Source organism: Schistocerca piceifrons, chromosome 3, assembly GCF_021461385.2.
Source record: "Schistocerca piceifrons isolate TAMUIC-IGC-003096 chromosome 3, iqSchPice1.1, whole genome shotgun sequence".
In the NCBI taxonomy this organism is placed as follows: domain Eukaryota; kingdom Metazoa; phylum Arthropoda; class Insecta; order Orthoptera; family Acrididae; genus Schistocerca; species Schistocerca piceifrons.
Window position 1 is genome coordinate 502,873,936 of NC_060140.1, and position 12,331 is coordinate 502,886,266.

General features: G+C 39.8%; 1 protein-coding gene across 1 annotated transcript in view; it reads left to right on the forward strand.

The window, feature by feature from the left end:
* The window catches only part of LOC124788272 (cytochrome P450 4g15-like), a 154,819-nt gene that overhangs the window by 12,406 nt on the left and 130,082 nt on the right, over positions 1–12,331 (forward strand). Inside the window, exons 2-3 of the mRNA XM_047255481.1 lie at positions 10,262–10,487; positions 10,706–10,815. Of these exons, the coding sequence (XP_047111437.1) occupies positions 10,277–10,487; positions 10,706–10,815 (321 nt within the window). The 5' untranslated portion in view covers positions 10,262–10,276. The remainder of the gene's footprint in view (positions 1–10,261; positions 10,488–10,705; positions 10,816–12,331) is intronic.

Below are 12,331 nucleotides of genomic sequence, written 5' to 3' on the forward strand. Positions count from 1 at the left end.
TAATTGTGAAATGTAAAATTGTTGTAATGTGACGTTTACGATAATTCTTAGAGGTGAGTGTGTTAAAATACTTACTTTTCAGTCGATACTTTATAAAACACATGTTGTAAGGTTTACCATTTGTTATAAACGTGTTAAACTGAAAATTTATTGAATAATACTTAAGATAAATAACAACGTACATTAAATGTGCTCTAGCTCCTAAACTGTCCGAAGTGGGACGTTTAGCCATATGAAGTTCTCTGTTTCAAATTATCGTTCTTGTCATATCCCCGAATATTGACCATTCCTCCTGGGATCCCTTGTATAGAACGGCAAGTTTCATATAGACGCATTACTATCTCGTTTAACATACTTGAGGATCTTCATGATACAATAAAACAGGAGGACTAGTTGGAAGGGGTACCTTCAGTTTCTCAACGTTAACCCTCTAAATAAAAAAAAAAATGGTTCAAATGGCTCTGAGCACTATGGGACTTAACTTCTGAGGTCATCAGTCCCCTAGAACGTAGAACTACTTAAACCTAACTAACCTAAGGACATCACACACATCCATGCCCGAGGCAGGATTCGAACCTGCGACCGTAGCGGTCACGCGGTTCCAAACTGTAGCGCCTAGAACCGCTCGGCCAACACGGCCGGCTAACCCTGTAAATAGCGCGCAGCGGCACAGAATGCCGCAACCCCAGTGTTGGCGGAAGTTCGTGTTAGTTCTTAGTCCCCTCCTTTTCTTTTTACAGGAATTCCCAAGTTCACCCTTCCCCCAAGTATTGAACGTGTAGTCTGCTGATTCCTTCTATCACCAGTGAGAAACCATCCGCTGCCACCGACCGTCTTAAACAGTAATCGATGCTAATGTTATACCTCTGCGAGGAATTTTTGAGATGTGACCGTGATATAACCTAATGGAAACAGAACATTAAACTGGGATTGGTTTCCGAAACACTCCAGCAAAGTATAATCAACGATAAACGGTGGGGCAGGAACAGACGTTCTCCCAGCACAAAGTAAGTTGTAACATTACATATTAAAACCGGTCGCCAGCTTAATTAGGCATTCTTGTGTCAAGCAAAATGATAAAGCAGAAGGCAGTGTCAGGCTAACCTAACTTTCCTTGTCGCACCCCCCCCCCCCCCCCCCACACACACACACACACACACGCACTAAACTCTTTCCTTATAACTGTTCGAACTACAACTCAGTAACCTAACCTTGCAGATAAATGTGCTTCTAACTAGTAAGTCAGATAAACAAATGGGCAATGAGATAGTAAACAGCAACATATGCCTCTCAACAACACGTACATTGTGAACTAGGTGCAACAGTTTATAAAACCATTTAACGACACACATGAAACTAGTAGCAATACTGAACAGGGAAAGCCTTGAAATGATTCTGAATTTAAATCAGGGGTCTACTAATGATCATACTCAGTTACTTCACTGCTTAGTACAAGGTCTCTATGCCCGAGCATTAAGCAACTTGCATCAAAATAGATAGCACAGTAAATAGTTCTTTCTTAAACTAGGTTTGAAGCAACTAAACAGAATGCTAATCTAACTACCCTGGCTTTGAAGGAGCCTTTGTATTGTTTCATTAACTAACTAGCCCAGTACATGAGGACTCTTAAACTTTCATGGTTTGAAGAATCAAGCTCATCAACAAAACTACACCAGTATGTATGAGAAATGGTAAGTATTCTTATAATTAATTATTAATTAAGTAAAGCATAACAAACTATAACTCTTTAATTAACAAATGTGATTTCATAAGCAGTCCTTTGACATAATCAAAAATATAATTGCCTGTGCAACTGACAACACAACATTAGATTCAGGTTCAATCACTTTCTCATAATAAATTAGGACACTCGGAATTAAGTTCACTAGGATAGGATTCCTGTTCAGGTTTGTGACTTGAGATGATAACGGGTGTAAGATACGACTTTTTAGTAACACTACGATTATTATTATAAAATCAACCAAATTTCACAAATACCTGGTCCGTTTACAGACTGCCAAATATAAACCATTTAGTGGACGGCTGGTGGCACTGGTGGCGCAATTTGCAGTGGCTATTAACCTGGCGGCGACGCAATCGTAGCAATACTGTTGACCTCGTCTGTTACATATTTTCTCGGCGTCGGTATCATATTTTTAGGGCCAGAAACCATGCCATGATAATGGTATCACCAAATTCAAGTCCAGAAATACGAGCCACAGTGATCCGCTACTTCTAGCGAGGTATTAACCACAGCACTGTTCAGCCCACACTCCTTGCTACCGAGCGAGGTGGCGCAGTGGTTACACACTGGACTCGCATTCGGCAGGACGACGGTTCAATCCCGCGTCCGGCCATCCTGATTTAGGTTTTCCGTGATTTCCCTAAATCGCTCCAGGCAAATGCTGGGATGGTTCCTTTCAAAGGGCACGGCCGACTTCCTTCCCCGTCCTTCCCTAATCCGATGAGACCGATGACCTCGCTGTCAGGTCTCCTTCCCCAAAACAACCAACCAACACTCCTTGCTCGTTACAAAGGACGAGATGGCACTTGTGCGCCCACCACACCGTTTCCACTTCGCCAGGCTGCTTCCGTAGTTGCGGGGCTTCCCCACATCTTTTACATTCAGCACTACGTTCCCTAACTATGGACCAAGTCATTTACAGTACATTACATAACAATCATTCCATTAGTTATTTAAATCCACAGTCATAATTTAAACAATATCGTTCAAAAATGCTCATAACTGAAACATGTATACACAGTCAAAGAATTTCCATAACAGATACAACATTATACATAAGCAATACTGAAACTGACATAGAAAATAAAACAGGTCAAAAATAGGTGTAACACGCTGAACTGAAAACATCGCACAGACGGCACTTCATACCGCGCGCGGTAATCTACGTACTAACTTTGGCTATCTCCCTTTGCTTTTACCGTTGTTTGTGCTAACCTTCGCTGCGTACTACGATAATTGCAATGTATGTAATTACGTCTTTGCTCCCATTTTCTTCTCTAGGAATAGGACAATATACATGATGAAGGTACACCTCAGTTACTTCGTGGGCTGCCTGAGGACGAAGATGAAGGGATAGACCCTCCACGCGATTTCACCGATGTCAGTGAAAGGGAGGAAGAAAGTGTGAACGTGAATTGCCACGGTAGCGACTCAGAACAGTCCGGGGATGAACTTTCGAATTCCTTAGGTGATAGTCAAGTCAATCATTACCGTTTTTACTTCGGAAAAGATGGAAAAAATTTTTGAATAAGCAATTCCTTATCCTTGTCGAATAAAACGAAATCAAAAAACATTATAAGAGCATTGCCAGGTCCAACCCGCGCGAGCAGAAATATCCTCGGTATTAGACGCGTTTGTGAGACTCATTCCTACAAATATGATTGACAAAGTTGTTGGTTACACAAACCTATATATTTCAGAACGGAGATGTACGATTCACTATATGAGGGAAAGAGATTTTAGGTTTACTTCTTCTACGTTAATCGAAGCCCTTTGTAGAGTTCTATTCTTGATCGCTCTCAACATAATTAGCCTCGCCAATACCCGAAGAGCTTGGAAATGTAGTGGTACAGGGATGATAGCTTGCCGGCATGCGTTTTCCTATAACTGATTTATGTACCTACTGAGAAGCATCAGGTTTAATCAAAGGGCGACCAGGTATTGCGAGAACAGTATGATAAATTAGCAGCCATTAGGGAGAAATACAGGGACATTGAAAATACTCCCTATCAGAATTCGTGACCGATGATGAAATGCTGCTTCCCTTTCGAGGTCGCTGTAGTTTCATCTAATTCATGCCTGCCGAGCCGGCAAAGTGCGGTCTGAAATTGTATGACATTTGCGACAACTGAACATTTTACACGCACAACTTTGAGATATACTGCGGCAAACAAAGGGAAGGTCCTTACTTTACATCGAACATACCGTTCGCCATAGTCAGTCGACTGATTCAGCCAATTTTAGGTTCTCACAGAAATGTGATCACCGACAATTACTACACTAGCTCTGCATTGGTGCAGTTTCTTCTGGAGAACGGTGTAACATTTCCTTGAACAATGAAAAAGAATAAAAAAGAAATCCCCTCCGATTTTCCGGATCTGAAATACCGAGAAAAGGGCTCTTCTCTCTTTGGATTCCAGAACGTTTGCACCCTGGTATCCTATATGACAAAGAAGGAAAAATGTGTCCTGTTATCTACAATGCATGATTGCGAGGAAACAGACACAGAAACTGGAAAATCTAATAACGGACTATAACCATACCAAGGGGGACGTGGATACAGTTGACCAAAAGTGTTCGCTTTATTCGACTTCAAGAAAAACGAAAATTTGGACGCTGACAACATTCTTCAGATTTTTGAACATGCCAGGAATAAATGCACACATATTTTGAATGTGGAATAAGACAGATCAAACACGTAGTAGACAGGACTTCCTGGAAAATATGGATTTCGGGCATCTTGAAGAACATTACAAAGACCGTGAACAAGAATTTGCCAAAGGGTATATACCGAATAGCAAGACAATCGAATGAAAAAACCGTAGGTTCTTGCCAGGAATGTGGCCCACGCAAGAATAACAAGACTACTATACGTTGTACGACATGCAAACATTTTGTATGCAGCAGTCACTCAACACGTCAAGTAGTTTGCGATTGCTGTCGTCGAAGACAAGATGGGAAATAGTACTCCAGAACGATTGATATTTAGCATTTGCATATTTTATATACGTTGCAATTTGTAACATCATTAGTTTCAGTTAACATGAGAGATACATGTGTATGATTTATACGTAATTATTCAGTATTCTACATTACTCAAAGCAAAAATATTGCTATTATAATATAAAGCATAGTTACGCACTAATTTACCTTTATCCTCTAAATTGGTACCGAAATTAAAATACACTACTGGCCATTAAAATTGCTACACCAAGAAGAAATGCAGATGATAAACGGGTATTCATTGGACAAATATATTATACTAGAACTGACATGTGATTACATTTTCACGCAATTTGGGTGCATACATCCTGAGAAATCAGTACCCAGAACAACCACCTCTGCCCGTAACAACGGCCTTGATACGCCTGGGCATTGAGCCCAACAGAGCTTGGGTGGCGTGTATAGGTACAGCTGCCCATGCAGCTTCAACACGATACCACAGTTCATCAAGAGTAGTAAGTGGCGTGTTGTGACGAGCCAGTTGCTCGGCCACCATTGACCAGACGTTTTCAATTGGTGAGAGATCTGGAGAATGTGCTGGCCAGGGCAGCAGTCGAACATTTTCTGTATCCAGACTGGCCCGTACAGGACCTGCAACATGCGGCCGTGCATTATCCTGCTCAAATGTAGGTTTTCGCAGGGATCGAATTAAGGGTGTAGCCACGGGTCGTAACACATCTGAAATGTAACGTACATTGTTTAAAGTGCCGTCAGTGCGAACAAGAGGTGACCGAGACGTGTAACCAATGGCACCCCATACCACCACGCCGAGTGATACGCCATTATGGCGACGAAGAATACACCCTTCCAATGTGCGTTCACCGCGATGTCGCCAAACACGGATGCGACCATCATGATGCTGTAAACAGAACCTGGATTCATCCGAAAAAACGACGTTTTGCCATTCGTGCACACGGGTTCGTCGTTGTGTACACTATCGCAGGCGCTCCTGTCTGTGATGCAGCGTCAAAGGTAACCGCAGCCATGGTCTCCGAGCTGATAGTCCATGCTTCCATGCTGCTGCAAACGTCGTCGAACTGTTCGTGCAGATGGTTCTTGTCTTGCAAACGTCCTCATCTGTTGACTCAGGGATCGAGACGTGGCTGCACGGTCCGTTACAGCCATGCGAATAAGATGCCTGTCATCTCGACTGCTAGTGATACGAGGCCGTTGGGATCCAACACGGCGTCCCGTATTACCCTCCTGAACCCAGCGATTCCATATTCTGCTAACAGTCATTGGATCTCGACCACCGCGAGCGACCACCGCGAGCAGCAATGTCACGATACGATACACCGCAATCGCGATAGGCTACAATCTGACCTTTATCAATGTCGGAAACGTGATGGTACGAATTTCTGCTCCTTGCACGAGGCATCACAACAACGTTTCACCAGGCAACGCCAGTCAACTGCTGTTTGTGCATGAGAAATCGTTTGGAAACTTTCCTCATGTTAGCACGTAGTAGGTGTCACCACCGGCGCCAACCTTGTGTGAATGCTCTGAAAAGCTTACTTATCATTTGCATATCACAGCATCTTCTTCCTGTCGGTTAAATTTCGCATCTGTAGCATGTCATCTTCGTGATGTAGCAATTGTAATGGCCAGTAGTGTAGATTATATTTTTCTGTGAGTTTAATGTTCTTATATTGTACTGACACTATACAAGTCATAATGCTTACAGAAATGTACGGATGGTACCATTTTGGAAACGGAGCATTTAGGTCCGCGCTCGGTATATCATGAGACAGTGACGCACGAGGTATTTAAAGGGTTAAGAAGTAAACGTTTCTGCTGTGCTTCGACAAATGAAAATATCAGCTGGTTTACATCTTCTTCTTTATTCTTGTGACTTGTGAAGTTCCTCATCGCACTCTCCTCAGATTTAGTGGTAAAATGGTCCAAGGGATAGCCCGCCAAAAACTGAACACAGATCAAGCACGATACAGGAAGAAGGTGTACTGAACTGTGAAGAAAGAAGCAAAATACAAACAATTAACCCTTAAACCTCAAGATATGTAGTATCTAGCGCTTTACTATAACCATGCTGTCCTGGCTGTGTGGTCGTGATGTTGGATCTGCGAAGGGGGAGATCCGTGTTCAAATCTCCTTCATGTCCTTCTTTTTTTTTAACAAAATTATGAACTTCCCTTGCGGTCATTGACCTGTCTGTTCTCCTTCTGTAGTTTTCGTAATTGTCATACTATACCTTCGTTGCAGAACTTGTGGTAAGAATATATTACCGTCGCAAGAAAAAGTGATGAATTGTTAAAGTAGGCGAGATCCCCCAGAGACCTCTCACAGAAATAAAAACAACAAATAAACGGGTGTGAACTATGTTACAACAAAGAAATAGAAGACTCAAAACTTCCAAAACGGAACGCAAGGGTAATAACACGCGGTATTTGTGTAGAACAAATAGGAGATACGAATGTCTGGAAGATCTTTCCCTACACCTCGCATTTGAAAACGGACGTACAGCTCGACACAAATTTGAGATAAGCAAACAGACACGTCAGTGACCGGACACGAGGGAGATTTGAATCCAGATCTCCTCCTTTACAGTTCCACACTGTGACCACAGAACAACCAAACCGTGGCAACTCAAACACGCTCGATGTTGCACATCCTGAGCTCGGACCATTCACTGTTTTTATTTTGCTTCTCTTTCCGCATTTCAGTACACGTTCTTCCTCTTTATATGCTTGATCTGTGTTCAGTTTTCGACGCGCTATGCAATGGGCCATCGTACCACTAAAGCTGAGGGGAATGCGAGGAGGATTTTCCCTTGTGATAGTTGCAAAAAGTATTATCCTTGATGTTTATCCAATGTGAGTGGGAAAAAGTTGAGCCATGATTGGTACATATTCGTAAAAAGGTATTTATCAGCTGCCTGCTGACCTAAAATATTCGAAATCAGCTGAACTAGTACTTACTAGTTGGATCACAGCGTAGTTCTTACATTTTTGGCAGATTGAATAGCGCCAGTGATTTCTTCTTCCTTGTCCACTTTCCACGCCCATGGCGAAATCGGAAGGTGATAGACACGTTCGTTATAGGACAAGAAATACTTGACTCCTTGACCAACTGGTCGACCTTGTCATTGTAAACCAATACTACATAAAGAAGATTCTCGTAACTCTTCACTGATTTATCAATGATTCTCCTACAATTTCCAGCGTTTGAACATTCATTTTACTGTTCTACTTTGGATTTTCAATACATTGAAATACGCTCTCTGTACCTGACGCTATCAGCAGGTCCTGGAGCGCTGGAAGATGATAAAATTTGAAAGCCTTTCGAATCGCTGTCACTTCCACAGTGAAAACTACACAATATGGGTTAGTTACATATTGTTGTTCGTTTCAAAAGGGGTTGTCCACTTAACTAACAATCAGTAGGACTTCCTTTTGCTACTCTTTTTTCTCTTTCCTAGAGAAGGCAACCGCCTAAGTTGTGGTACACCAAAAAGACAGAATCTGTTTCTATTCTTCTGGAATCATAATTATCTGTTACTGATATGTTATGGGACAGGTTCTTTCACCACACAGAGGATGCACCAGTCCACCCCCACCAGTATCCAGGGCACCTCCAAACAGGTCCTCTGGGGTCACTGGGGCTCATTTCGAAGCGGAAATCATCACTGAAGACAAATCTACTACAGGCAAAGAAATTCTAGGCCTGGAGTACATTGTAAGAGATTGTATGTGTAGAAAGTGAACTGTATGCAAACAAACAGATACCAACTTTACACAATGTGTCAGGTTTCTGAGAAAGTTATACAAGTCCAGACTTGACAAAGCTGATGACAAAAGCACATAGAGAGAGAGAGAGAGAGAGAGAGAGAGAGAGAGATGAAATACAGAGGTTATGCAGTGTGTGAGTGAATGAGTGTGTGTATGTGTTTTTGAAAATACTGTAGTATTAGAATACAGTGGAACTTCGATTTTACGTTCTCCGATTTTATGTTTTTAGCGATTCTATGCCATAAATTAGTAGCCCCTGTGAAAAATCCATTAGATCAATGCTAAAAATTCCCTCCAATTTTTTGACGAGTTTTTACTTGCTGTTACACATCTGTGATTTTTAACTATTGATGAAATTCATTACCACAAATTATTGTATAAACATTTTATTGTACATTTAATTTCCTTCACTTGTACAAATTTTATACATTGTATTGGTGAGGATTACAATTTCTAATCATGTATGACAATTACATATGTTTTTGCTACTATTTTGAGGGTTTTAACTTTTTTTTTTTGCTCAGTTTTGCGGTTTTTAAGTCTGGAACCCATGAAAACGTAAAATAGGGCTTTCACTGTACTTATTTTTTTAACATAGCACAAAAAATCTGATGCTTCTCAATCGCTTTAGGTACAAAATACTGAACTGTGATTGACTATTTCATTTTAATGAATGGTAAAAATATTTTCTATTTCCTGCCAGTGCCATCTAACATTTTTTTAAATTTCTCAACACTACCATCTTGCAGTTATTTAAATTTCCCCATCAATATCATCATGGATTTGTAAATTTCCCGCAACCGCCTTGTTGATGATGTTAAGCAATCAATGCGATAATTAAATTTTTTTTATTCGATGTGGCAGAGGAAGCCATCTCGGTTTGTGATGTCATATATAAGACAGCACAGCTTGCCATGTGACAGATAAGGGGGAGACTGGCATGTGACATTATGTGATAATGTTATGCATAAGACGCTATGTGTTGTGATGTCACAGATGTAAACTAATTAAAACATGATTATGTACACCAGGGGCAGCTTAGCTGTACTTAAACTGACCTTTTGAAGAAAGATAGTTACCACCGTTTCCCTGTGCTGGAATTTTACTACTGTCATTGCTGTAAATACCCATGTAAAATTGAGCATATTATTTTGCAGTAAAATTTTTAATCATGATTATTGAAATTACTAATTGACAGCAAAAATTAAGGTTAAAATTTTTAAAGCAAATTTTAAAATGTTTTTTCTTGACAGCTTCCTCTACAGCACAGATGGGTTTCTTCTTATTAGAAAATTGTACCTTGTATAAGAAGAATATGCTCAAAGTAGACTGAGAGGGTATCAAATCATTTATTTTATAAAGGAAGTGCTGAGTATCAGACACTCAGATATAGCGACTATATGTTGATTTTTATGAAGTCTGATTCCTCTTAAGAGGATAATAGTTTACACATTCCCGAGGTCTAGGTATCAGTCTATTATGATGGGGAGAGTGGGAAGGCAGGTTATAGTGAAATGTAGCACAGAATACCAAATAACACGTACAGGTGAAGAGGTTGTGGAAAGGCATGGGGGGGGGGGGGGGGGAGTTTCAACAATGTAAAAAATCTGGGATCACAAGGTTCTTAAACTGCATTATCACTAGCTTGGAAACTTTTAACTTTCCTATTCACTATTTCTTTGACCAGCTCTCTCTTTACACTATCTCCAATAACTTCATAATACCAATTTCAGAAATGTATGCTAAATATTTGCTTTTTCTTTTACAGGTTACACATTTCAAAATGACAACACTTGAAGAAGCTGAAGTAGTAGAAGCACAGAGCAGTAGCTCTATGCTGTATCCAATCCTGATAGTGACTGCAATTTTAACCATAATACATTACTGGCGAGAAAACTCACGTTTTGTAAAAATGGGCAACAAACTCCCAGGTCCTCCTACCCTGCCTTTCATCGGCAACATCCACATGATATTTGGTATTACCAGTTCAAATGGTGAGAAAATAAAACTGAGTTTCCTTGTTAATTATTACTGCTCATATCAAAGTGTCATAACAATGGAAAAGGCGTCTACACTTATTTTAGAATAAGACATTTTAGAAAATTTCTACTTACATTAGTCAGTGTGGAAAGCAGGTGTGGGATTGTAATAACAAATGCATTAGTTTCATAAGACTTATTGTTAATTAGACAATTTGTTATTCCTGTTTCAGGGATAATGGAGAAAGCACTTGAGATAAGCAAGGACTATCCACCTGTAGTAAGAGGATGGATTGGAACCTGGAATCTGTTCGTATTTCTGATGGATCCAAGGGACATTGAGGTATGGTGAATGTAATTTTTAATATAGTTGGATTTTTCACTTCTTTTAGATGTTTCAGCTTATATTCCACAGATACCACAGAGACAACTGTCTGGAATGTAAAAGGAAGTAAAAGATGTACATTTTATTTTATTTTTATGTGAGTGCAAAACAATAGAATGACTTCAATTATGGAATCTTATACTAAGTGCTAATGTGAATAACTAAGAACCATGGTTTTAAGAAACCCTTTGAAAGTGCTCATATTCAGGAGAGCTTCAGTTCGGCTCAGAACAAATCCCATATTCTGGTTGTGCTTGCTTGTGCCATTTGTTCTTATTGGATGTTACATCAGTATTCTCAAAAGATTGATCTGATACAACTAAAAAAGCAAAAAAAGATGCTTAAGCTTGAGACACTGGTTGTGCTTGCTTGTGCCATTTGTTCTTATTAGATGTTACATCAGTATTCTCAAAAGATTGATCTGATACAACTAAAAAAAGCAAAAAAAGATGCTTAAGCTTGACACACAAAATAAAATTGATAGATGAGGAATTTACTGCCACCAATGCTGATCATTGTAACCATTTTGTAGATTATAAATTTTCTTTCTTTTGTCTTCGCTTGTACTAATTTATTGTGAAATGCAGCTGATATGTGACATCAAAGACCACATTAACTTGCTTGTAAAAAAGAGGGAACAATATGTCTGAATAAGCATCACAAGTGAAAGTAGTTATCCTACAAGATTAATTGACTAAGTAAAAAAAAGTAAGGTTTCAAACTAGATTTCTCTGAATTTTCCAGAGAAAATGATTCCTTGACAACCTTTAATATACCAATAGCTAGTTATGAATATGAAGGTGAGTGTAAATTTGGTTTGGATTTAGGAATCTCAGATCATTATACACTATTCACTTAAAGGAAAAAAAGGGGGTGGGGAACATTTCAGGTTGTAGACCGAACATAAATAGGAATTTAACAGTATGGCAGGTACGATAGAATCGGCTTTTGTTAACTGTATCTCATGTATCACAAAATTTGATAAATTACGTGATAAACTGCCCAAAAAAGACGTTTTCACCTTCCTCATCACTTGCATAGTTGTGGCTTTTACTCTGAAATTTCTTTTTCAATGCTGTACTCTTCTGACCATAGGAAACTGCTGTACGCAGCTATCAGTATAATGAAGATAAAAGCAAACATACATGATCAGTGCACTTGAGCGGAGTGCACCACGTCTTGTAACAATACAGACAGAATGAAATAAAATGTCTTCTCTGCTGAACCCTGGACAAGACCAACATAAGCGACGTAACGGAGAAATAACAGATGAACTGTGGATGGAGAAGGCAAAACCTTTTGCTTTCTCCGAATAATTGTCCATTCAGTATCTTGTGAGACCCCACATGCATCAGCAGTAATAATAAATTGTAAATCAGGAGAAACACTATCAATAGAGCCTCCATAATGTGTGGCTGGATTTCTTAAATGTTGGATACGTTACAGTCCAGGGGCCAATCAACAAATCTGTTGT